Source organism: Zalophus californianus, chromosome 6 (assembly GCF_009762305.2).
Source record: "Zalophus californianus isolate mZalCal1 chromosome 6, mZalCal1.pri.v2, whole genome shotgun sequence".
NCBI classification, from domain to species: domain Eukaryota; kingdom Metazoa; phylum Chordata; class Mammalia; order Carnivora; family Otariidae; genus Zalophus; species Zalophus californianus.
In genome coordinates, this window is record NC_045600.1 from 76,299,556 (window position 1) to 76,327,209 (window position 27,654).

Here is a 27,654-nt window from a genome sequence, read left to right on the forward strand (position 1 = left end):
AGAAAAAAGAAATCTTCTTTTGCCACTTTTTTATTATGAGGAGGGGCAGAGGGAGAGAGGGAATCCCAAGCAGAGTCCCTGCTGAGCGTAGAGCCTGACGCTGGGCTGGATCCCAGGACCCTAAGATCATGACCTGAGCTGAAATCAAGAGTCAGATGCTTAACCAACAGAGCCACCCAGGCACCCCTCTCTTTATCATTTATTTTAATGGGACTCTGTCCTACTGGCACTGGCCATACATTGTCACAAATAGACATTTGTACTCAGGGATTGGTGACCTCCATGGGAGGGCAAACACATGATGGAGAGGACAAGGGCTTCTGGGAGATATGGCCATCACAGTACATATCTGGTGTTCTAGGATTCGGTGGAACTACGCATATGTGTCTGTGATTGTGTAGGTCCCTGTGGAGAAATGACATGCCCCTCACGTGGGCCTATGGGAAAATACAGTAACAATTTTCTGCTTATTAAAAAGACAAAAAAACAAACAAACAAACAAAATGATTCTGTGAGAAAACTGAGCTTGGAGGGCAGGATGGTCAGTTGTATGTCACCATGGCTAGACGACAGTACTCCATTATTTAATCAAGCACCAATCCAGGTTTTGATGTGAAGGTATTTGATAGATGTGATTAACATCTACAGTTGACTTCAAGTAAAAGTTACCCTTGAGAATGTGGGTGGGCCTCGCCTCATCTGTTGAAGGCCTTAAAAAAACAAACTGAGGTTTCTTGGAGAAAAAAACATTCTGCCTCAAGACAGCATTAACTTCTGCCTGAGTTTCTGACCTGCTGATTTGACGTACAGATTTCAGACTTGCCAGCCCCAATGATCGCAAGAGGCAATATCTTCAATACCTCTCTATCTATCCACCCACCCATCAAGAGAAAGCAAGACATGTTTCTCTGGAGAACCCTGACTGATCTAAAGGTCTGGCCAGGACGGCGAAGTACTGTGAACACAGATCCACCTGACACAGAAATCAAGAAAAGCAGAGACGGTCTGAAAGTGCAGCTGAAGAGACAGGACATTACATGCCACCACACAGGCAGGGACCAGCACGGACGCTCCTCTCTGCCCCCCAGGTCACAGTGGGCAGGTGGAGATGATGATCTCAGCACAGTCAGAATGGAGAGCAGCGTGCTTGCTGTGAAACCCAAGCCCAAGCCCCAGTGAGTCCCTGGAGCTATCAGTGCTGGCTGAGAACAAAGAACATGCACTCAGACTTCCAGGAATTAACACAAAACGGTGTTCTGGAAGGATGAAGAGAACCTCTTCTGCGAGGGCTGACAGTGACCTCAAGGCATCATTGGTATCCTGGTAAGAATGGCAAACAATTCTTCACTGCTCTGGGTTCCTACTGCAGGGGTTCCTGTGCTGGGGAGAGGTATGGTTTAAATCTGATCTGCTTCCCCTTTTCAAAACAAATGTGTTCTTTCTCCCTTCTTCCTCATCTCCTTCCTCATCCCCTCCATGCAGCTCCTTCCCCCCAAATGACTGCTGGGAGGCCAAGGGGAGAAGACACAGGGCAGGTGATCAGTCTTACCTTGGCTTCTGAAGTGGGTTCCAAGAAGCACAGGCGGTTCCCAAGGCCCTCGGCTGCCAGGCAGAACTTCCTCTGCTCCTTGTGAATGTTTGCGATGCACTGGAGAACCACCTCATCTTCCTGCCGGCAGAATAGAGACACGCATGTGAGTGAGCGGGGCCACCTCCCCACATGGAACCAGGTCCCCAAGTCACCTTGTTGCATCGTTATCAGGTACACCGAGAGGTACATGCTTTTGCATGTGATACAGAAAAGGAGAGTGTGCTATTCACAGGGCCGTGCTGAGGACCTCCCGAGTCAGAACTCTCAACTCTGGGGTGGCGTTAGTGGGAGCAGGTCCGTGATATGGAACGTATACACCACAGACATCTGCAGCATGAGCCTCACTGCTGGGACACAGGAAAGACACACAATCCAGGTGAGCAGACAATTTCAATACGTGGATGGACAGGAGAGTAAATCTAAGCAATCTCCAAATAAACAACAGGAACAGGACAGTGAGATGTGATCTAGGGGAAGAGAGACAACAGCAGAGATCAAGCAGAGATGGGATCCGTGGAGGGAAAGTCCATTTGGCGTCAGGCTTGGAGGAGGCAAGAGCCGTGTTGTGGGGGGGATGCGGGTGCACATAGTGGGTAACACATTTGCCAGGGATGACAGAAGGAAGCTGTGGACGGTGACAGGAAATGAGTCCTAAACATATGGGAAAGGAAGGCTGAGAGAAGCCTGGAGGATTCACATTGAAGGGAGGAGCTGAAGGTCAAGTAGAGGAACCACTCTGAATTCTTAAAGAGGGGGACCTCTCTCCTACGCATCACTCTCAAAACAACCCTCCTGAAATTTCAGAGACCTTGTTTCAACAGCATTCCTCTTGTTGATGGTCCAGAAATGAGGCCAACCTTTATTTACACTAACATGCTCATCTCTTGCACAACCCTGCCTAAGGCTGAGAGGAAACAATTTTCCTTATCATTCCTCCAATCTGTCCATCTATGCCCCCGCTCTCCCCACCACTTTACCTTTGGGTTTCCAACATCAAAAACATCTGCAGGTGTGGTTGAGTTAAAGGAGTAACAAGAGGAGGGCCAGTTGGAACTTCCTCCCTAGGAAAGTCTCTCCTGTTGCCCTGCCTCATCCCCAGGCCCCTGATGTTAGTGTTTGTCCCTGAACATTGGACAGGTGGACTAAACAGAAATGGTTTTTCTTGAAAGGTGTCTGCCATGTGCCTGGTCACATGGAAAAAATAAAATCCTTCCACCTGATGGGAAGATAAAGAGATTCAATAGTAAGAGATCCCCCAAAAAGATGTCTGCTGGTACCCAGAGATTGGGCTGGGGCTATAGGAAAATGTGAGAAGCCACAAATCACAGACATATGAAAAGAAGACTGAGGAGAGAGAGAGAAAAAAAAAAAAAAGCTCCACACTCTTACTGGCACAGAAATGTCGCTGTTCATCATTAAATTGAGTCAGTAATAAGTTTAAAAGCCTCTGCTTATAGTGAAGTCAGAATTCATGGTCTTCATTTGAGTTGAGATGGAATAAAACTCCAGAATAGCACTACACTCTCAAAATGCGGATTCAGTGAAATCTCTGAAGACAATGAAGTTTTCCCCCAGGTGGAGTCTCCCCCAGCTCTTGTGGTGACCAGAGGTAATCACATCCTCCCAAAGGGCACAGGCAGCAAGGGAGTCCTCTCAGTTGTCAAAATGACCGAGGGGCGCTATGTGCATTGTGCAATGGGTCACGGGAGTTAAGGGGTCTGTACTGCAAGACGCAGTTCTCCAAACATAATTTTTCTGTCCAAAATGTCAACAGGACCCCGTACTGAGGAATATTTAAGTATCTCTCACCTATGCACAACTCACCAGCAAAAAAAGAAAACACACAAAAAAACCCCAAAGAACAGGCATTTAGAAATCACAGGAGTGTGTTACAGACCAGACTTTTCAGGAATGGGTGAGTTGCCAAAATTTTCTCCTCAGCTTGAGCTGAAGACACCTGTTTCCATGACTTCATTTCCCATTCCCATTCAACTCCAAGGTGCCCACACCACCTTGGCTTGACCTTGCACTGGCTGCCTCTCTTCTTTAAAAAAAAAAAAAAAAAAAAAAAAAATTATTTATTTAACAGAGACAACACAAGCAGGGGGAGTGGGAGAGGGAGAAGCAGGCTCCCCGCTGAGCAGGGAGCCCGATGCGGGGCTCAATCCCAGGACCCTGGGATCATGACCTGAGCCAAAGGCAGATGCTTAATGACTGAGCCACACAGGCGCCCCACATCTCTGTCTTCTGAAACTTAACATGTCCTCTAATTCCCATCTTCCTAACCTAGGCTGCCCATCAGCTAATGAGATAAAGGGACCTGCCCTGGCTCAACAGCTGTCTGCTGAAGAACAGCCCAGCATACAAACTTTCCTAGGTCCACCCTCTGGGTGACACACAGATGGGCATGGGACTCTGCACCAAGTTTCCTGCTCTCCAAACACTGTCACTTTCTTCCCCATGCTGGCTGACACTGGATGCTCCATGCTGACCTGGCTGCAGACAACACCTGAAGCGGCAGCCCGTGCCTGTCTTCGCACCGACCACCTCTGCAAACCTGCAAGAGATGGACATCTCGAGCCTTCGAGTACTTACTTGACGCTATAATCTTTGCACCAAAGTTCCATGCAGAACCACAAGTCAAGTCAACCCATCTCATCACTTCTCTCACTCCCTGGTTAAATACAGAACACAAGCCCCTCCGGTTACCAGCCCTCCCTCATTCACTTGTTCCTGTGCTGACATACATTTTCTTCCCCTGTTCCCTCTCTCCCTTTGCTTTAAATCAAATCTGGGTATTTCCAGGGGATACCATTTCCAAGGAACTCCCTGTAATTGAAGGCTGCAGGTTCTTCCACATTTTGTAATTCCCCTCCCCAGAAGCTCAAGCACTCCTCCCATCCCTCGATGCCAAATTTGGATCACCTTCCTACTCAGCTGCAAAACTCCTCTATTTTCAGGTATGTGATAGCCAATCTCTGCATCTTCTTGGGCAAACTATCAACATCCTAGTTAATTCTCCCACCATTTATCTCTCTCTCTCTTTTTTAAAGATTTAATTTATTTGAGAGAGAGAGAAAGAGAGAGAGGGAGGGAGAAGCAGACACCCCGTTGAGCAGGGAGCCCAACGCAGGACTCAATCCCAGGACTGGATCATGACCTGAGCCAAAGGTAGATGCTTAACTGACTGAGCCACCCAGACACCCTCATTGATCTCTTAATTACAATCAGAAAATTTGACCATTTTTGTGTGAATTCAACACACATTTATTGACTACCATCCAATGACAAAGGCTTCTGCCACGAGACTTCAGAGCACAGCAGGTTTTATAACACAAGATCTATTAATACAGGAGTATTGGAGCTGATGGCCAAAAGGCCAGCTCATTGCCTTTGTCCCCGCCACTTGAGCCATGATCTCACCTAACCTCAAGGTTCATGTGGACAATCTCTTCAAAATGAACACCCCGACCTAATTATTCCACAGTTTTAGTAACACAGTATGGCAAACATTCTTTGTCAAAACCTAGACGATTCCTATTCTAAATCCAGAACTAATCCTACTCAGAGCCAGACTATCTTGCTCTATGAACCCAATCTTCCCTTTCTTGCTCTCTCATTCTCTTAGAGTTCTTGCGCTCTTTCACCAGGATTTCCAGTTCCCAGAGGGCACTGCCCTCTCTTCCTCTATGCCAGGAAGGAAAAGGATTTTTTGATAGAGAAAATAACAGAACTCTGGGATTTTGTTCTATTAACTTATGGGATTTTTTTAATAATATGTTTTCACTTTGTCTGAACTCTGGTTTCACTGGAACAAGACCACAAGACCTCCACCTTCCCCTTTTTGTAGGACTCACAGCAGATCCAACTCAGTCTATATCAAATCACCACTTCCCCCCAACAGTAAGACAAAAAGACAAAATAAAGAGGAAGAAAGGGCTAGGTCAGAAGGCATAATAATCAGTAACAAGACTTTTTAGACCTAGTCTCTGTCCTTAAGGATGAGGGGTACACATGTCTTAAGTTCCTAGGAAATAATACTAAAGATCACATAAGCATTTCCTGATTTCTACCTAATACATCAAAAGGTCTCTGCCCACTCCCCTGGAAGTGAGTTCTCCCCTCTGCCTCCAGCCTCATCTCTCTTCCATTCCTACTACCTTCCCATATCCCAAATAAGTCTTGTCTAGCATCCCTAAAATGCTCCTTCTTGAAACTCTTCTGTCCCTTTACTCAACTCTGTGTTCTCCCTGTTCTCCTGCATGTCTGATGGATCCTTTCCATGTTCAATTTCTCTTGCTATCCCTACGTATAGGGATCAGCCAAGGGTGGTCTTGTCAGCTTCCTTTAGCAAACTCATCCATTCTTCAGGCTTCCAGTTTTATTTGGAGGAGTTGCTGGACCATCTCCACCTCCAACTTGGTGGTACTCTAAGGTTCCAAACCTCCACTCATTCCTGAATTTATCCATATACTTATCAACGCCACAAACCCACATGTCCCAATGCACCCAAAGGCACTTTTCAGTCTACTCATCCTTTTATGTTCCCCATGTTTTGTAGTGACACATCCAACCTCTTGGCAACCCCGGCCCAAACATCATCTCCTGTCTCTGAGTCTTCCCTCCTTCTGGTCCTACAGTAAATGGGCTAGAGAAAGGACAGACTGGAGGTCTAGGGACCAAGACAAGCTATTAAGACACTCAGAGTTTTTTTCCTCTGGTCTGTTACACAGCTCTGACCTCACTGCTTTTCTGTTGAAAATCCGTAACGACCCTCTCTCCACTGTCCACATAGCAAATACAAATTCCTTGAACCAGCATATGAAGACCTTCACTTTCTTTTTTTCCCAACTTCTTCCCTGTAGAGTTCCTTTGCCTTGTCCACCCCTTCATGCTCTTACTCGTACTATCTGATTCTAAAGCTGCCCTGATTTGCCTTGTTTTTCCATGTGTATATATTATCTATCCTCCCAAGCTTAGCTCAAATACCACATTCCTTTATGAAGCCTACGTAATCTCTCCTCTAGCCAAATTTCCATAGCAATATCACCGTACTCTTACATTATGTTGTTTATATGCAGCCTTATCCCCAACTATGTATTTTGAAATGGTTAACATTTACTGATCTCAGAGTACAGGACAGACACTGTGCTTTATGTATAATAACCCAGCTAAGTTTCACCCCAACACTATGGTGTCAGTACTAGTGTCACCTGCACTTGACAAAGGAGGAGCCCCTGCACAGAGCAGTTCAGTAACTTGCCTACAGTCTCACGGTGGAGACGGGTAGAGTCTGGTACCCAATCCAGGCAGTCTGCATCCATGCTCTCTCTCCCAGCCCTCTCAGCTGTCTTTGCATCCCTTGAAGGCAGGATCCACATCTGGTTCATGTTTATACCTGTCAGTATACTCACTAACATAGTGCCTTATGCACAATATACACCCGGTTATAATTTATTGAATGCGTGTTTTTTTACCTTGTAACCCTAGTTAATTACAAACTCAGTGCAGGAAACTACTTCCCCATCCAAGCTAGAAACATAATGTGTTTGGTAAAAGTATCGATTTGATTGAGATATGGAATCAGATCTTAAAAAGAGATCTGTCTACTCTCACCCATGTAACAATAATTACTGCATAAAAGGTCACTTTTCACTGATGAGTCAGAACTGAATAATCTCATGAGAACAGATGTTGACATAAAAAAGTAGAGCATAAGCAATAATAATGAGGCTTTGAAGCCCATTTCAGATGTTTTTGTTGTGTTACTTATTATTATTATTATTGATAATAATATCAACTATTCATTCCATACCACACTGCTGAGATGTCCCCCTAGATTATTTAAAATTAACAACAACATCATTTTAAGAATGAGGATACCAAGGATCAGAGGAATCAGGCAACTTTCATCAGGGAATATTTAATGAACCGTCATTATGTGCCACCATATCACAGCATCTCAGTTTTGTCCTTACAACCTCCCTGTAAGGTAGATACTAATTATCCTTTCTATTTGTAGATAAAGAGGTTGAAGCACAGAGAGGTTAATTTGCCTAGCACCACACAGCATATAAATTATATAATAGATTCTGACCTTGAACCTTGGGACTCTCTGAATCAGGAGCCTGTCCCGTTCACCATGATGCCCAAGAGTCTCCCGAGAGACTGACCTTAGTAATAGGTCTGAATTCACATCTCCCTAACTTTAAAACCCACAGTGACAGTGTCGATAAAAATAGATAACTCCCAGCCCCCTCACATGGCCATACAACATTGAAAAGTAACCAAATCACAGAGCACAATGCCAGAGAGAACAACCAGAGAGCTAAAAATCAAACAAAATTTTTCTGTGTCCAATGACTGTAACACTGGAAGGGGTGTACATCATCCCCAAACTTGTAAGAGAGGGGGAGGAATGATTACAATCCAAGGTGTATCATCTGTCAGCATCCCTCCAAGCTATGTGGTTCATAAGTGCCAGCTATTCTTGCCAAAGATTCAGCCTGTGTTGGTGTTGAGTGATTGTCCCTGAACAAGGATATACGGCCTTTGACTCTCTTGGCTTAGATTTCATATTATCATAGGTCATCTCTGACAAAGTAAAGTTCTTTCTATACTCCTCCAGATGAAAGACTTTGAACTTAAAAATGAATGGAGCTTGCCTATTCTATCCCTACTGCTTCTCTCTTATACCCTGGCTCCCGGCCCAAGGGTCACAACCACCATGTTTGGAGCCCTGTGTTGATGGCTGGGGGCACCTTGGCTCCCCCTCTTCTCCGTGGGTCATTTGCAAAGAACCCTTTGGGACAAAACAAAATGGCTGACAGTCCTATTTAAGGTAGATCATTAGGCAGCTGATGACAGCCCTATAGTTAGATCTGCACATCACCGGTACCAAGAAGCTCGTGAGCAGGGAGCGCGTGGGACAGAGTGCAGTCCAGCAGATTTCATCGTCCACATTTAAGTGCAGGCATTACTGCAGAGGAAAATCCATAACCATTTATTGTTCTAAAAAGGAAGATGTGTCCCAGCCACTCATCTTGAACATCAGACACTATGTTAGGAAACTGATACAGTTAGAGCTATCTGCTTAATATATGCAGACATGGGTGAGAGCACTCATTGTCAGCCTTTACCCCAAAGCATCTCTTAAGCAAAAAATCAGTGGGCTCTTAAGACGATGAGACTATCCCTCAATTATTTCACAAGGATTAATGGTACTGGTGGTCTACTGTATGTTCTAAATATCAACCATTCTGACTATTTGCTTCCTTAGATTCTAAGGTCCTTGGAGGCAGGGGCCTCTCATTTCCCTGTGAACCCTCAATGCTCTGCATAGTGCCTGGCACAGAGTAAAAATATTTTTACTCTGTAAAAAACAAATCATATACTTTGAAAACAGCTAGTAACAAAAATGCTTATGCATAAAAATTGCATACAAAAATCTTCATTTTCTTACTTGTAGGGTCTGGAATGCCAACATGGAAATAGTGGGGATTATAAAGAAGGAGCTAGGATACCCTGCTTCCACAACAGCCCCATGAGACACACAAATATTTTTAATCTCATTTAAAAATTATTGAAGCTAAAGGTTATAAGCTGAGGGAGGAGGCTAGCTAGTCCAATGTCCAACTCGCAGAAGCTGACGTTTTATTTTGTCCCTAGAGACAACCTTTCTACGAGTTTTCTCTTGCTGTTGTCTGTTTTTGATGTAGTATGATTACACCTTTGGAACTCTTCATTGTTTTTCTAATCTCTCAAAAATGAGGGGTGGTTCCCATCTCTCATTCCTTACTACTCACTGATAGTTGCAAAATGCAGTAAAATGGAAATTTCGAGATCCCAGGTGACAAAGTTGATATAGTTTATAATCCCTTCCTTCTTTGAAAACTTTCATCATTTGGCTCATAGGGTAGACCTTTTGGCTTTCCCCTCTATTGACTAGCAGATCCTTCTCAGTCACCTTGGCTGCCATGCCTTCCTCTTTCCCTCTCTGCTGCTCCCTAGAGCGCTCTCAGACTATTCCTTTGAGTTCTTTCCTTTACCGGCACTCCCTTCCTTCATTATCTCATTTGCTTTCATGGTTTTAAAGAACTACATGTACATACACATGAAAAAATGTTCATCATTAGCCATCAGGGAAATTCAAATCAAAACCACATTTAGATACCACCTTACACCAGTTAGAATGGCCAAAATTGACAAGGCAAGAAACAACAAATGTTGGAGAGGTTGTGGAGAAAGAGGAACCCCCTTACACCGTTGGTGGGAATGCAAGTTGGTACAGCCACTTTGGAAAACAGTGTGGAGGTTCCTCAAAAAATTAAAAATAGAACTACTCTATGACCCAACAATTGCACTACTGGAATTTGCCCCAAATATACAAATGTGGTAATCCAAAGGTACACCTGCACCCCAATGTTTATAGCTGCAATGTCCACAATAGCCAAACTGTGGCAAGAGCTGAGATACCCTTCAACAGACGAATGGGTAAAGAAGATGTGGTCCACATATACAATGGAATATTACTCAGCCATCAGAAAGGATGAATACCCAACTTTTACATCAACATGGATGGGACTGGAGGAGATTATGCTAAGGGAAATAAGTCAAGCAGAGAAAGTCAATTATCATGTGGTTTCACTTATTTGTGGAACATAAGGAATACATGGAGGACATTAGGAGAAGGAAGGGAAAAATGAAGGGGGTAGAAATCGGAGGGAAAGATGAACCATGAGAGACTATGGACTCTGAGAAACTGAGGGTTCTAGAGGGGAGGGGGGGTGGGGATGGGTTAGCCTGGTGATGGGTATTAAGGAGGGCATGTTCTGCATGGAGCACTGGATGTTATATGCAAACAATGAATCATGGAACGCTACATCAAAAACTAATAATGTAATGTATGGTGACTAAAATAAAAAAAAACAACAAAAACCAAACTATGTGTACATGAATGGCTCTCATGTTTGTATCACCAGCTTAGGCTTCTTCCCTGAACTCCAGCTTTTATCTCCATCTGCTTAGTATCTCCAAAATCCAACTTCTAAAGGTCTCTCCTGAGAATCTTCCCAGAGACTTCTCTGTCTCAGGACATAGCAACCCCTTCTTTAGGGTCTCAGGCAATAAATAATTAATTCATTAAAATAAAACCTGGAGTCCTATTGATTCCTTTCTTTCTCTCACCTCACATCCATACCAGCAACAAATCCTATCCATCCAGCCTTCAGAATGGATCCAGCTGGCCCACCGTGCAGCCACCTGCACCACGTGGCTTGGGCGTCAGCTCCTGGCAGGTTTCCCACTCCTACCTCTTCTCTCCACCTCTTCTCTCTCCCCACAGAGGCTTTTAAAACCTGAGCTAGATCATCCCACTCTTCAAAACACTCCAGGGGCTGTCTGTCTCACTCAGAAAAAAGGCAGAATTCTTACTGTGGCCTGTGAGGTCCAAAATTAGGCCCATCTCCAAACAACCTCTCTTCTATCACCCTCTTGCTTACTCAGTTTCAGCCACGCTTGTCTCCTCCTAAGAGCCCCAGTTTTTGAAGCGAGACCCTCCCTCACACCCTTTGTGCTCACTGCTCCTTTTGCCCAGAATGCTCTCCCCACAGATGCCTGCACGGCTCCCACCCTCACTTCCTTTAGGTGTCTGCTCCATGTCCCCTCAGCAGAGGGGCCTTTCCTGATTACCCAATATATAATTACAACCTCATCCTCACTCTGTGCTGCCCATTTTGCTTAATCTGCTTTCTTTTCCAACTAGCACTTATCACCTAAGAATATGTATTTCTTAGTTCTCTCCTTCTTCATTAAAATGTAACTCTCCGAGATATGGTGTTTCTCAACATTGCATCTCCAGTGCCTGAAGTAGTACCTGGTACATGGTAGGCACCCCAACGGTAACTGGATGACAGACCAGTCATGTTATTTCCTATTAAATACAGTGCCCAAAAAACTTATGGATTCATCACACTCTTCTATTGCTTTATGGGAAGTGACCAAACAGTCCTCAGACTCCTCTGGAACTGCTTGCTTATGTTGGGGACTGACCAGCAGAAGAGGTGCCTACAGTATCCAGGGCCCCTTCCGCTCCAGCAACTGGAAGGTGTGTTCTGCTTCCTCTTCGTAACTTTCTTCATTGCTGAGAAGGCAGAGTTGGGGACATGATTATAAAAACTGTTCAACGTCACCCACGGCTTGGTCCCTTTGGAACTTGCAGAGAAGAGGGCAAAGGGGAAAGCCTTTCCCTACATTGATTAGGGGGACAAGTGGGCACAAGGGTTTACACATGCATTTAATTCCTGCTCAGATAGATCATGCTGCTATTAGACACGGAAGAATGCAGTGACCTGTGACACGTTCTTCTAGAAATAATGGTCAATTACTAAAATTTTTCCTATTCTCATAGGACAGAAAAATAATGATCTAGTTGGTACCAAGGGAATCTCTGGCTCCACAGGAAGGTTTTCTATAAAATTTGGTTTGTAATGTTGGTATTTTGAATACTTCTCTCTCACCCAATGAGAACACACCAGGTGAGTGACCATCCCCCAGTGTATGCACTTACCCCTTTGGTTTCTTTCTTCCTTAGGCACATCAGCCAGGGTGAAGAATGAATGGGAAAAAGCTGGAATACTAGAGCAAATCATGCTGTTCAGTGTCTAACCTAAGAGGTATGGCAGGCATCAATAATACAGTTACGGTAGGAAAATTTAGGTCTCTGGATTTAACATTGATCTGAACCTAATTTTAAAAAGGGGATCTGACCAGGACACTTCAACCTCCCATGTTCAATTATAAATGCTGATGAGTTTGCTCTGTGTCTCCATCTTGATGTAGTCTAAGCACCATGACTTGAGAACCAGAGACCATCCAATTCTAATTCTACCTCGGCACTACATAGACTGTGACAAATTGTGCAAAATAGCCACGTTTTTATGATCCATTCTTTATTTTTAAGTCAATTTCCTTTGCTTTTATCATTGATTCTGGGATCTTTGGCCTCTGAAGTGAGGTATAACACCTTCCTTGGGCCTTGCAATTCACCCATGACAGCCCACCCACTTGTAGGTAGATGTTCTAATAGGACCTCCAATGAGGGGAGTGGGCCATAGTACCACCTGCTTTTGTTTCTTGAGAATAAACTAAGTATTGAGATTCCTTCTACTAGCATAACAGAGTGCCTCAGACAGGATACTTTCTGCAATCTTCCTCTTTAAGATTTGTAGAAAAAGTAAACGAAAGTAAAATACCCAAGATGAAGGACACAACCAAATACTGTGTGTGTGTGCATAATCAATCCAATTTACTGACAGTTGTTGTAAAACCCGAAAGCAACAACAAAGCAGGTAGCAATTTCCATACAAAATCTAATAGCTAGGGAACACTGTGCCTTTTTCAGAAAGGATGCTTGATGAAGTTGGTAGATTATAATGAAATTTATGGGCTGACATTTAGATAAATAAGTCTTTGAAAATAGGTCACTTAAAAGCAAAAGAAGTGTTTTCATAATTTAATTGTGCATAAAGAAAGCCCTATAAACTATCCAGGACTAGTTAAGGAAGGAAGGAAGGAAGGAAGAAGGGAGGGAGGGAGGGAGGGAGGGAGGGAGAAAACAGAAAGAAAGAAAGAGTGAACCCATCCATTTCTTCCAGCTCCATGCAGAATTAAGTCATATATTCATTCAAGAAATATTTGTGTGCCTCCTGATGCACTAGACTCTCTTTCATAGCCTGGGGTACAGTGGTGAACAAGACAGGGGATGCACCTGCCCTCCTGGAATTCCCATTCTAAGTGGATGACTATCCTATAGTATACATGGACTCTAATGGATTTTGGGTGACATTACTTTAGAAAGGATATAATCCAGGACCAGAAAAATCTGAGTGAGACAGAGACAAGAATCCAGGGATGTTTGAGCTTCTCTTTCTTTCCTCACACTTTTCTGTCCCAGGATTAGTGCCTGTGTATGTTTCTATGAGAAAACCTTACTTTTTCTGCATTGTAACTCTTGGATTTCTTATCTAAATCCCTCTTACCAGAATTTTTCTGCTCAGAGAGCAAGAACTACATCCTGCTCATCTCCATCTTGTTTATGTTATATCCCTAGTACCTACCATATGGAGCAAACATGTCTCACTAATTTGTTGAATGAAAATAATGAAGGTTAGGACAAATGGCGGATCAAAATACTGGGCCAAATCTGAGTAAAAAGCTGTAGACCAGGGGCACCTGGATGTCTCAGATGGTTGGGCATCTGACTCTTGGTTTTGGCTGGGGTCATGATCTTGGGGTGGTTGGACTGAACCAGGCATCTAGCTCCGTGCTTAGTGCAGAGTCTGCTTGGGATTTCACCTCCCTCTGCCCTTACCCCAGCACACATGTGCTCTCTAATAAATAAATAAAATCCCACCCCCCCCCCCAAAAAGCAGCTGTAGACCAAGAGTACCTGACAGGATTCAAAACCAGATACCATCAGAAATACACCCACACTTATATGGTCAGTTAATCTATGTCAAAAAGGCAAGAATACACAATGGGGAAAAGACAGTCTTTTCCATAAATGATGCTGGGAAAACTGGACAGCTACATGCAAAAGAATGAAAACTGGACCATTTTCTTACATCATATACAAAAATAAACTCAAAGTGGATTAAAGACCTAAATGTGAGAGCTGAAACCACAAAACTAGTAGAAAACATAGGCAGCAGGGGCACCTGGGTGGCTCAGTCATTAAGTGGCTGCCTTTGGCTCAGGTCATGATCCTAGAATCCTGGGATCAAGCCCCTCATTGAGCTCTCTGCTCAGCGGGGAGCCTGCTTCTCCTTCTCCCACTCCCCCTGCTTGTGCTCTCTCTCTCTGTCAAATGGATAAGTAAAAATCTTAAAAAAAAAAAAAAAAAAAAAAAGGAAATCATAGGCAGTAATTATTTTACATCAGCCTTAGCAACATTTTTCTAGATATGTCTCCAGAGGCAAGGGAAACAAAGGCAAAAATAAACCATTGGGACTACACCAAAATAAAAAGCTTTTGCATAGCAAAGAAAGCCATCAACAAACTAAAAAGGCAACCAACCTACTGAGTGGGAGAAGATATTTGCTAATGATATAGCTGTTAAAAGGTTAATATCCAAAGTATGTAAAGAACTGATACAACTCAACACCAAAAAAGCAAGTAATCAAATTACAAAATAGGCAGACAACCTGAACATTTTTCCAAAGACATGCAGATGGCCAACAGCCACATGAAAGGATGCTCAACAGCACTCATCACCAGGGAAAGGCAAATCAAAACCCTGATGAGAGATCACCTCACACCTGTCAGAATGACTGGACCAAGAAAGACAAGAAATAACAAGTGTTGGTGAGGATGTGGAGGAAAAAGGAACCCCTGTGCCCTGTTGGTGGGAATGTAAATTGGTACAATCACTGTGGAAAACAGTATGGAGGCTCCTCAAAAAACTAAAAATAGAAATACCATATGACCCAGTAATTCCACTACTGGGTATTTACCCAAAGAAGACAAAACACTAACTTTGAAAAGTATATGCCTCCATATGTGTACTGCAGCATTATTTACAATAGCCAAGCTATGCAAGCAGCCCAGATGTGTTACATGACTGCTCCGAATCGGGTGGCTATTCCTTTTGTTCATCCATTATTCACTCATTTATGAACTATTCATTGTTATGGCCTATTATACAGGCCATGCACTGCTAGATTCCAGGAATACAAAAATGCATCAAAGCCAGTAAGCGGGGACTTAAATCCAGTTCTGTAGGTCTCCAAAACCCAAGTTCTTCTCACTGTACCAAAGGTCCTTTGTGAAGAGAACATTTCAGTAGCTTAATAATTGACACCATTTCTGCTTACTGCTGCTACTGCTTCAATTTCTCACCTTATCGGGTTGGGGGATAGGTGTTATAGCTGGAAGGCTTTAATTGAAGGGACAGTTTGCTTTCTTAAATAAAATACAAATAACCAATTGTTTCTGGATCTTATATCAAGTGAACACACGACTTTAAGCCCCAAGGCCACTCTCTTGGTCCACCATGCACTAACTGTCACCCCCACTCCACCTCCAAACATTGCCACACTGCTGCCCCTGAGCCCTGCCTTAAAAATTCTCGAGTCTAGGGGCACCTGGGTGGCTCAGTTGTTAAGCGTCTGCCTTCGGCTCAGGTCATGGTCCCAGGGTCCTGGGATCGAGCCCCACGTCAGGCTCCCTGCTCTGTGGGAAGCCTGCTTCTCCCTCTCCCACTCCCCCTGCTTGTGTTCCCTCTCTCGCTTTGTCTCTGTCAAATAAATAAAATCTTTAAAAAAAAAAAATTCTCAAGTCTACTACGTTCTACGAACAGGCTTAGAAAACGCAGTGTCGTCCTGCAGCAAAAGTCCTCAGAGTTCTCAGCCAAACCAAAATCTAATGAAAACCCAATAAAATTAAAAGCATACGAGATGGGGTTATTCAAATTATTTGAGACTGAATGCTTGACTCCTTCTGTTACAGAGACTAGAATTTATTCCATATCCCTCAGATGAAAAAAAAATTCCATATTGGCTTTATTTCCCCCCTAAATACAGTAATGTCTGGCTCTGAATACTTACTTGCAATAATTTCAATCTTAGTCCTCTTTAAATAAGTTTTCCCCTTCTCAGGTCTGTATAATAATCCAAGAAGATTTATATAGTCCATAAAATTTGGAGTAAAGCAGCTGGTTTTCAGCCCATCAAGACGGCTGCCAACATGCTCATTCTCCAAGCCTGTGTGGTCCATTTGATGGCAGCTATCTGCTACTTTTCACACTTCTTAGCCAAAGAGACTGTGGGTCCCCAAAGTCTTAGTGCTTCAGGTCTAGTATCTTGACCCTCATCACCCTACCATCTCCCGGGTAAGAGTAAATGCGCAGGGTTGCAGGTCTCTACTACCTATGAAGCCCCCTCCCACGCCCTTCCCTGCAGCCTCCAAAGTGAGACTTTCCTAGGTTTGGTCTCTCAGCCTCACCCTGTCCAAGCCTCAGGGCCCATCCCCCACTAGGACCACCCAGATTTTCACCTCCACGAGACTTTGGAAAATAAATCTCATATCACCTCAGGGCAAAAGGAAGCCCCAGATCTCCAAGACCCAAAGTTCTGCTTGACTTGGTGAAAAAGAAGAGGAAATGACTAACTCATTTCTATGTTATGTTTTTTCCTGGATTTCTCTCATTTTGAGTCATCTGCAGGAAAAAAAAATCTGACTGTTGTAAAGCAGTGGGGCTCAACCGCATGAGACATGAGAATCATCTGGAGCCCTTTTAAAATACACTGATGCCTGAGTCCCACCCGGTCCCAAATGCTGGGAAGCTCCAGGGAAGGGTTCTGGGGGCAGGTACCGAAGGTCTCTCCGTGTGACTGATGCACACTGAGGGTGGAGAACAGCTCCACAGACTCCGGGCAGAGCAGATAGCAGGGGATAGTCAGAGGAGGCCGGCAGATACTCTGACACACGGATGGAATCACAAGAGAAAATACGTGAGTCTGGGATATGACAGAAGGAAAATAAGTGGGGGAAAGATCAGGTATTGGGTTCTCATTTTCTTTTAATCAAGGATCCAAAGGCTAGGTCACTGTCGATTCAAGACCCTCCAATCACCAAAGGCTACCATCTCTGGGCCCATTGGGTGTATTCCTCTAGCACAGGACAGGATTCCTTTTTTCTCTAAGCATTAATAATATTGCCTCATGGGAGTTCTTCTTCTGAGTACAAGGATTAAGACAATCTGTCAGTTAAAAGAGAATCACCAGGAAAAAAATATCTCACTTCTCCAAAACTAGGGAATCTGAGAAGTTTAAAATGGAAAACTAGCCAGCCAACTAGCAAGTAGTTATTGAATATTTTCAATCTACTTGGCATTATCTACGTTATAGGTACTTGTGGGTCTTTCCTTTCCTTTCCCCGCTCTCAAACCCTTCTCATGACAAGGGTGAATGACTTTCTGGTAACATCAGAGGAAAGCACATAAAACTATTTTGAATGAGTAACACTTTTCATAATCCCTAAAGAAACTGAAGTGCTTTACAGCCAAGAATAAGAGGTCTCAAGATGTACAAAGGAATGGTTCATAGTTGTGGAGTGGCAGATCTTGGTGGAGAATCAAGTCTCCATCTCCATAATAGCACATTTCCATCTCAGTGGCAGGAGTCAGAATACCTAAACAATGTCCCAAAGTTAATATGTATCCATCTGACTTTATCTTTGGCACATATTTTCTACCTGGAAACAGGGAAAGCAATTTTAGTTTTCTTTCCAAAACGTGGCAGAGTATGTATGGTTGGTATCCCACAACGTTCAATAATTCACGTGACTTCAAGTAAATGTATTCCAAATAAAATTTTGAAATCACAGCTGGTCTGTAGGTAGCTCTCCATGTGTTGAACACAAGCAAAACCTGAATCACTATGCAACATTTATGGTTTCAGGGATTGAGAGCCTTTCCTTTTATCACTTTAGATTGTCAACCCTGAGTCAACTTAGAATTAAGCATCAATATCTGTTCCTTTTGTATAAAGCAGATCAAGGATACAGAAAGACCTCTATTTTATCCTACAGGTGCAACTAACTGTGGCTCTGATGATTTGAGTCAGGCTTGACTAAAACTGTACAGAGCAGGGGCGCCTGGGTGGCTCAGTTGGTTAAGCATCCGACTCTTGATTTCGGCTCAGGTCATGATTTCAGGGTCATGAGATCGAGCCCCACGGGCCCCGTGCTGGGTGTGGTGCCTGCTTAGGATTCTCTCTCCCCCTCTGCACCCCTCCACCCCACTCAAACGTGCTTTCTCAAAAACTAAACCCCACCCCCCAAAACTCATACAGAGAAGATCATACCAGCCACAGCCAAAAGCAGTATCCATCTCTACCAGCAAAATACTAATAAGCAAGTGTTCATGATCTCAATCTTCCTGCACTGCCATAATCAGGTTATCCTACGTAAATATATCTCTAAACCAAGATAAGGGAAGGAAAAATGATCTACATAGGATCACAGGAATTTTAGAGGAAAAGCACCTGAGGAGTCATTGAATCCAAACCTCTTGGGAATTCATCCACACAAACATCAAGACAGAAATTCAAACCTCTCTCCTTATCAGGGTAGAAATTCACAGGCAAAGCACAGAAAAATACCACAAAAACCAACTAAAAAGTGTAATACTATTTTGCATGCTTCCCTTTCTGGTTAAAAATTTCCTCTGTCGCATGCTTGCCTGCTCTGCCTACCAGCAGTCTGTTCATTAAAAGGTAATCCTCTTATATTCCATAAGATCAATTCTTTAGGCCTTATCAGGTTTATGTAGCCTGGGGAATTCCAAGCAGAAAGGAAATTTATTATTCATCTGCAAATATGAGAAGGACTGATATACGGAAGATGGCAACCATCTGTTACCCACTGAGGTCAGAATGAGACAAGTTAGCCCCCAAAATAGAGAAGAGATTGAAATGAGCTATGAGAAAGAACTTACGAGAAGCAAAGGTTAACCACCACCATAAATTATCAAGATTGGATTATAGCTTCTTTCCAAACAGAATACAGAACTATCTCCTCTGGGTTGTTGAAAGTATCTAAGTATCTAAGTAAGTATCTAAGAAAGTATCTAAGAACACACTCGATGGAAACAGCCATTTAAAAAAAGATTATTTTTGGTCAATTTACCCAATGTTAGAGTCTCACTACTTGTGCACTAAAGAGCCTGAGCTCCATGAATGCATAAACTGTGTTTAATTTTCCCTCTACTCTGTTTAGCATGGCATTATGTGCAAACAAACAGGCAGTAAAGTATTTCTGCTGCTCTTTAACAAGGTAAATAGCTTTGCCTATTACTTTTCTCTAGAACCAATATCCAGGAATCTTGGGGTCTGTCCCTATGACAGTGTGACAAGAGCTCATCCATTTGATCAATGAGGTGTGATATTATCTCTGCTCCTGCAGCCAACTACTTTCACTTTAGGTCACCAGCATCCTCCTATTTGTCATATCTGGGGAACATCTTCTGACCCTGTCTTTCTTGACCTCTCTGTGTGGCAATGGATACTGAGAATCTCCTCATGTTTTCTGGAAATGATCTTCTCTTTCGGCTTCTAAGGCACCGTGCTCCCAGCTGAGGTCCCATCTTCTCACCTGTCATTCAGCCCCTCTCAGCCCTGTGAGTTGGCAGTTCCTCAGACTCTGTCCTCAAGCCTCTGCTCTGCTCAGGTATTCACCAAGTGACCACATTTAAGTCACTGGTGTCAACTCGCACTTCTTTCACTGGTAACTCCTCAGTCTCTCCTGAGCCCAGTCCTCTATGTTAAAATGAAGGCTGCTAGTCATCTCCTTTTGGAGGTCCCTGTCCCACTGAAACTCCTCTATCTCTCCTTTCCTAGCCTTGCTCCTTCTGCACTCTCTGCATGGGAGCCGGGTGTCACTATTCACCCACACACCCCACACACCCATGGCAGAAGCCTGGAGGCCATCCACAGCTCCTCATTGCTCTTGCCTTAGTTTACACCCCTAGAATTACTTCAGTAGCCTCCTGACTGCACTTGGCCTTCTGTTTCACTCTTTCCCATCAACCCTCCATGCTCCTGACAGACTGACAGCCCCAAAAGACTTCCGAGCTATTCACACCATTGCTTAAAGGTCTCCCGTGGTTTCCCCAGAACTTTCAGATTCTGTGGAGTTCAAGGTCCCCCTCCTCAGCTGGCCCCTGCCCTCTTCTCCACAGCCCCCTTTCCTACCCTTTCCCCAAAGACCCTACCCAAACACGGAACTTCAGCCCCCTGGAGGTAACGGGCTGAGAAGCCATGCTTTATGCTCACCCCTGAGCCTCTACTTGGCCTAGAGTGTCCATCTCTATCATGCTCATTTTCTAAGGTTTACCATGCGTGTCATGTCATCTGCAAAGTTCCCCCCCCGCCCCCCACTGTGCTTCCATACTACCCCCTGCCTCCCTCTGGCACTGCATTCATTAGCTTGTACCCTAACTGAACTTTTGTCTGCCCTCCCCCCCCCCCCCGGCTATAAGATTCCTGAAGATGAAAACTATGTCCGATTCATCTGTGTGCCAAAACAAAGCCTTGCACAGAGGAGGTGCCCAGTAAATGCCTCACAAGTGGATGGTTGAGCTTAGCTTGCCCAGGGTCTTAAGTTAAACTTGTCACAAGTGGATAGTTGAGCTTAGCTTGCTCAGGGTCTTAAGTTAAACTTGGCGTGTTACACTAGTCACAGTTTTCTAGCTTTTGTTAGGCCAGGCCAATGGGTGGGAAAGCAGGAGGAAAGAAGAGGCCAACTTTATAAGTAATGAAGTCACGGGGATGGCTTAAAGTCTTAGAAGTGCCTCAGCTGCCTTCTCTAGATAATTTGATTTTAGAATTCTCAGCAACAGTCTAACTCCTTGTTTCTTAGTGTTCAAGTCTTCTCTTTACCAGAAGCTCCTTGATGTCAGAGCCATGTTTTTCGGTACTTCAATATCTTCATAGGATTGGGTCAAGTGAACTCCCACCCCACCCCACCTAAGAACAGAAGGAACAGACCAGGGGGATGTCCTCCAGCCTTAAGTCAGATTCCCACTAATGACTGCTCAGATTTTGTACATTTGCCATTTTCAGAGGTAATTCAACCCCAAGTCTCAGCCTGAAAAAAACCCAGCAACTCCTAATTCAAAATGAGTCCGTCGTTTACCTGTGGATCCTCAGAAAGGACCTGGTGAAAAGGGAAGGCTGTGTCTGACTCACTATTCCTCTCCAACTGAGTCAAAGGGTTGACCATTTGCTGTGCAATCTGGGCTCCTTTGCTCATAAGTTCACCATATGTTTGCCCCTCTGAGGCTAATACTTTCTTTAGAAACAACATCTTCATTTCTTTTTCTTCCGATTAAAAAGATCATGAACTAAAACCTGTGTGTTGACTCTTGCAGAAACACAAAGACAATGCAATGGCACCTGCTCATTTTCCAAGTACAACAGGGTTTAGGGCATAATGGCATAGTCAACATCTGCATACAGATACACATTTTTAGGAAAGCTAAATTGTCACTCATTATGCTATCCCAGTTGGTCCTTTTTGCATAAAACCTACAGAATTGTCCTATGTCCCACTTTAGATTTCAGCCTTTTATGGACAAGCACTAGCTAGAGAACTTTCTCACTCAGGCAATTATGGAAGCAGATATTGTCTCTTTCTACCACAGGCAATGTCAGACTTCTCATGGTGAGACTGCTCTAGAGGAGCGATGTATAAAACCCCCAAATAGCTAAGGTAACCACTAGCAAAGATGGAAAAACCTTTTTGAATCAGCTGCATCTGGGCAAGGATCAGAGATAAATGGATAAAGAATGCCTAAAACCCATCTAAATAGTAGTTAAGGTTTGTTTTTCTGTAAACCTTGCTTTAAGAGGACACTTAACCTTCTCAAATTTCTTCAATTTAAGTTGACAAATGGATGTTTTAATAAAGGTCTTAGTTTATTTAGAGCTTAGAAAAAGAACTTGTTGTTTCACTATGTTCTCTTTGAAGCTATAACCCACAATTCAAGTCATTACCCCTAAGAAGAAAATTTCAATGGCAGCAAACCTCACTGGAGTCTTCAAAGAGGGAAAGAAGATAGAGCCAGAGTGCTACTGGCTTTGCTATAATGGAGTTTTTATCTGACAAGTTACATATCTGGAGAGATAAAACCTCTATTGACAACTAACCTATTGCTGTAGGTTTTTATGTAATTACGGTTAAAGCATTAAGATTTTTTTAAAGTCTGTCTTGTGCATTCATTGATTTTGCTATTTCAATTTTCATATAAATCCATTACAACAGAGAGGTGAAGAGTCCCAGGCCCTGAAATCAGATGGGCTGGGTTGGAATCTTGTCTCTGAATCTAGCTATGTGGTTCTTTGACTAATTTTATTACCTTCTTGCCTCAAATTTTTTTTTTTTGTTTGTGAAATGGGAACAGTAATAGTTTCTTTATGCATTGTTTGAGGTTAAATGAATTAGTAAATATAAAATCCCTGAAACAGTACTGCAGTAACATTCACTAGATAACCATAATTAACAAAATACCGTTATTTTATTTAAGAAACCCCTTAAGAATAACCAACATTCAATTGCTCATGTCTCCTTATCACAACAGAATAGTTTAATCTCAGATCTATCGTTGATGTCTCCAAAGTTAGAACATGATTTATAAAGAGAAACTGAGCTGATTTGATGGGGGGGGGGGGGGTATTAGTTGCCTTCTTGACAAATGAGATGCTACTTTAAACCTAAACAATAAAAAATCCCAACAGATTACCAATCTAAACCCACACTATCAGTCCTATTTTTGGAAGGTGTAGATTAAAGGAAAAATGTCTTTTGTTTCTGTCCTTCAAAGAATGGTCAACACTTGGGCACCTGGGTGGCTCAGTCGGTTAAGCATCTGCCTTCAGCTCAGGTCATGATCCCAGGGTCCTGGGATCGAGACTCTGCTCAGTGGGGAGCCTGCTTCTCCCTCTCTGTTCTCTCCCTCTCTCTTGCTCTCTCAAATAAGTAAATAAAAGCTTAAGAAAAAAAAATGTTCAACACTCTTGGTGATCACAAACACTGACCCAAGTGACAAATAGCTTGTTCCACTTAACCTTCTGCTCCAACCCATACCCCACAAGCAAGCTTGCCTATTTACTCCACTTAAAGGTTGGATCTTTTCCATTCTTTGAGACCAGTTCTAATACTGGGAAATAGGCAAACATGCACTGGCCCACAAAGTTCTGCCCCTCTCTCAAGTTCTAGTTGGTTGCTGGGATAAAGAGGCCCTTTCCCATCCTTCAACCAGACTTTCAGGGCCCTAGATAGTTTGATTAAGTCTGTGAGGACAATTTCACAGAAGCAGTGCCAAAATGAGATTCCAAAGTCCCCAGTTTGAGTGCTGATTAGATTCCTCACTGGCGGCATGGCTTTGGGTAAATCCTTACTTTTATGAGCCTTATTTACAAGATGAAGTTAATAATGTCCAAGTCAGAAACTACTGTGAGAAGCGACATAATCATGCATGCAGATGCATTCTATAAACTGTGAAACAGTACAATCATAATACTGATGACCCCAAATCTCAACCTTTCTGCTTTAGTCTCCCAATGTGCATGGGGCCCTATCATCCTTGCTGTGTCATCCCCAAGTTCCTGTCCAGACTTGACCTCTGGCTTCTAGACCTTCTGGACTCTCTTCCATCTGGCCAAATCCTGGCAGGCCACTGCAGATGCTACAGATGCATTCATAATCCTGGAGTCAATGTAACCTACTCGTCCACCTCAAGTAATCTGATGTGCACTGAATTTTTCTCTAGTGTTTTTGTTTTTTTAATTTGGGCCCCTTTTTCCTAACAATCCCAACAACTTCTTTTTAAAGGTTTTAAGTAATTAATTTAGAGAGAGAGCGCATGCGTGTGAGAGAGCAAGCAGGAGAGTAGAGGGGAGAGGGAGAGAAAGAATCTCAAGCAGACTCTGTGCTGAGCGCAGAGCCTGATGTAGGGCTCAATCCCACAGCCCCAAGATCATGACCTGAGCCAAAATCAACAGTCAGACGCCTAACCGACTGAGCCACACAGGAACCCCCATCCTGACAACTACCCAGCCAGTAGGCACTCGGTTCCATTCAGTTCATATCTCTGAGTCTCTACTAGGCAAATGGTAACTACTATTCTGAAAGGTATAGGTGGGTGGGGAGGAAGGGAGAGAAGAATAGGGTGCAGGATTGCCTGGTAGCCATTGCTATCTGCTGGGGAAAAGAAAAACGAAGCTGCCACTTACCAAGTGCCTCTCATGCATCAGTTCTAGGCTAGGTACCTTATAACAGTCCTTCATTTGATTCTGATAATAAACTCATATGCACATTACAGATGAGAAACTCATGAGGCTCAGAGCATATGCCATTTACCCCAAGCCACGCAGTGGTAGAGATGAAATGAGAATTCAGGTCTGCTCGAATGGATTGAGGGAAATGTCACCTCATCTTTACTTTGCCTCTGCCAACACTGGGTTGTTTCAGCCACCTCAACGCGTCTCCCGTAAGGACCACGGGGCACCTTATTTCTACTGCTTTTGGAGATCACTTGTAAGGCTCAAAGATGGTGGGAAGAGGCACTGGAACTTGTAAGCTGGAAAGTCACTCAGTAGGCCTCCTACCCTGGAGCGGTAAGCAGCAACTGGAGGAGACACGGAGTACCGCTGTTTTCTGTGGTTCAGAGCATGTGTTCTGGAATCCTGTTTCCTCCTGGCATCTACACATGCATGTGAAGAGGGCATGACCACAGCCTGCTTGATGGGAAAATCAGGGAGCCAGGACTGTGTGCTTCTGCAGAGATAAGGATCCTGCAGGCTCAGCAGTCTGAATAAAGGCTACCTACATAGTCCATAAGTGGACGCTGTGTTCAAGCAAAGACCAGGGCGCATGAGAGCACTATCCCATGATAGACAACGCCACTGTGCTCCCAACAGTTGTGTCCCAGCACTCCAGGCTCTGCCAACTGCTGAGCAGCAACACTGGACTTGGGGCAGCTGGAGATGGGGGCGGGAGACAGGTGCTATTACTGTCTTCACAGCCTCCGCAAACATGGCTTGGGGCTTGGTGGCATCCAGGCCCTTCCCTCTCTGCCTCTGACCTAGCCTTAGGAATCAAATTATGCGTTATAAACTCACGATCGGGCTCTTGTTTTTCCCAAATCAAATACAGCCAGTAGACTCAAGAACTAATTATTTAGCAGGACGTGTTCTTTGTGCAGAAGGACATCTGAGAATCTCAGATTCCTGATCCCACACCTGAACTCACTAACCTCTGCTTGGGTCGGGGCAGGGCAAGGGATGCCCCTGGCATTCTTCCATTTGAAGAGCGTGCCTGCTGAGGTGTCCAGAGAACTAGCTCATCACTGCAGCCTCGTCTTCTCTCCAGGTCGCAAAGCTTCAGTCACCATAAGGACAGTGGAAATGGATAGAGGGGAGGAAAATAACCAACTTACGGATAATTTGCTCTCTAGTAGGGGCGGGTAGAACTGCCCTGAAGCAACAATTCAAAATAGGTTTCAACTTCCTTTTGGATGTTGATGTCTCCTACCTCATTCAGAACCTGTTCCATTTCCCCAACTGCCTTTTGTCTCTCTCCTCCCAGAATTTCATCATCTTTATGCTTCCCTCTGGCCAAAAACCTTCCCTTCATTCCAGCATGGGCACCCTGTCTTGGGAGCAAAGACATCTGCACTCCCAAGTCACTGACCTAGTCCTGCACATGTGGTCAAATCTTCCAAGCTCTCAAAGCTGTCACAAAAAGCAATCTGATTGAACTTCAGGAACTGTCAGGATGCTTCCAGGTTTCCTTACAGCACTGGAGTTATTTTTATACACATGGACTACACATAGCACTGTTACATTTTAACATATATTACCAAGAAAATAAATGTTTTTTTTTGCAATGTGTTCAATAACCTTCCCCCACTCACACTACGATATGCTACAAACAACCTTTTCAATGGCCTCCAGTGATTCATACCCTTGTATAATCCCTGCCTGCCCCTTGAATATGGCTAGATCTAGTAACCTCCTTCTGATGCAAAGAATACAGCATGAGACGGGCGCCTCAGTGGCTCAGCTGGTTAAGTGTCTGACTCTTGTTTTTGACTCAGGTCGTGATCTCAGGGTCCTGGGATCAAGCCTGGCGTTGGGCTCCCTGCTCAGCGGGGAGTCTGCTTGAGGATTTCTCTCCTTCTCCTTCTGCCGCTCTCCCTGCTTGTGCCCAAGCACACGTGCGCTCTCTCACAAGTAAGTAAGTCTTTAAAAAAAAAAAAAAAAAGAATACAGCAAAAAACAGTGTGATGTCACTTCCAAGATTAGGTTACAAAGAACCTGGGGCTTCCATGTTATGCATCCTCTCTTGCTCTTTCTGGTGGATTCCAGCTGCCCCCCAGAGAGATCCATGTGGTCAGGAACAGTTCTCTGTGACCAACAGCCAGCCAGGACCAGAGGCTGCTCCTAGCCAGGTGAGTCAGCTTGGAAGTGGATCATCTCCCAGTCCGATACTGAAATGACTACAGTCCCTGATGACACCTTGATTCAACCTGCGAGAGACCCCAAACCAGAGGACTCAGCTAGGCTGCATCCAGAATCTTGACCCACAGGAACTGGGAGATCATAAATGTTGTTTGAAACCACTACGTTTGGGGTACTTTATTATACATCCACAGATAACTACTTATTCTGAATCAGAAGTTCTGAGCCCCAAAACTCTCTTCAGGATATTATTGTCAGGCTCTGGAGTCACAAATATCTGACATCTGTACCACCACTTCCCTTGCCGAGCCTGTGGAAGGTGTGGCTCATCTGTCATTGCACTCTCTCTCCACACTTGAGGCAGCCACCAGCAATCAATGGATGGGCAACTAAGAGAAAGCCATGTGTCCTCAGGCTAGGCTCTATGAGAAAATTGCTATCACCTCAGTCAACTAATGAGGCCCATACTCAGCTTCCCAAGACCTTGGTTCCTTTACTCCCTTCTCTGCTTTTCTTTAGGAGTCCAACTACACTGAGGCAGTAAGAACACACACACACACACACACACACACACACACACACACACACACACACACACACACACACAATTGATTTCTGGATAAATTTCCCCTTTGCTCTAACAGAAAAGATCCCTCATTACTTTGCAATTGTCTGTGGAAACACGTATCCAGGACTGGTATTTAATGTAAATTCCTTATTTCATTCATGTGCAGCCACCTTTGAATCTCACTATGTTTTTTCTTTGTTCTCTTCTTCAAAAATATTCATCTATTTCTCCAGGAAGTCTACAATAGTCTCCCCTGGTCAGGATGTTTTATAACTCACATAGAAATAGGAATAAAAAAAATGGCTTCCTGAGGTCTTTCAAGATTCTTTTCTTGCCCAGCCAGTGTATCTTTTCAATGGTAGATCAGGCTGCCTCAGAGGGAAGGGTCTGCTATGGAGTCTTCCCTGTTCTTAGTCCCAACTAAGCTTGACTCGGGTCTGGAAAAGGAGGAGGAACAAAGAGCAATCAGGAAATTC

The 27,654-nt window shown here is 43.9% G+C and overlaps 1 protein-coding gene across 1 annotated transcript in view; it reads right to left on the reverse strand.

The window, feature by feature from the left end:
• Positions 1-27,654, reverse strand: part of RYR3 (ryanodine receptor 3) — a 523,406-nt gene that overhangs the window by 363,654 nt on the left and 132,098 nt on the right. Inside the window, exon 2 of the mRNA XM_027569112.2 lies at positions 1,550-1,669. Within this exon, the coding sequence (XP_027424913.1) occupies positions 1,550-1,669 (120 nt within the window). The remainder of the gene's footprint in view (positions 1-1,549; positions 1,670-27,654) is intronic.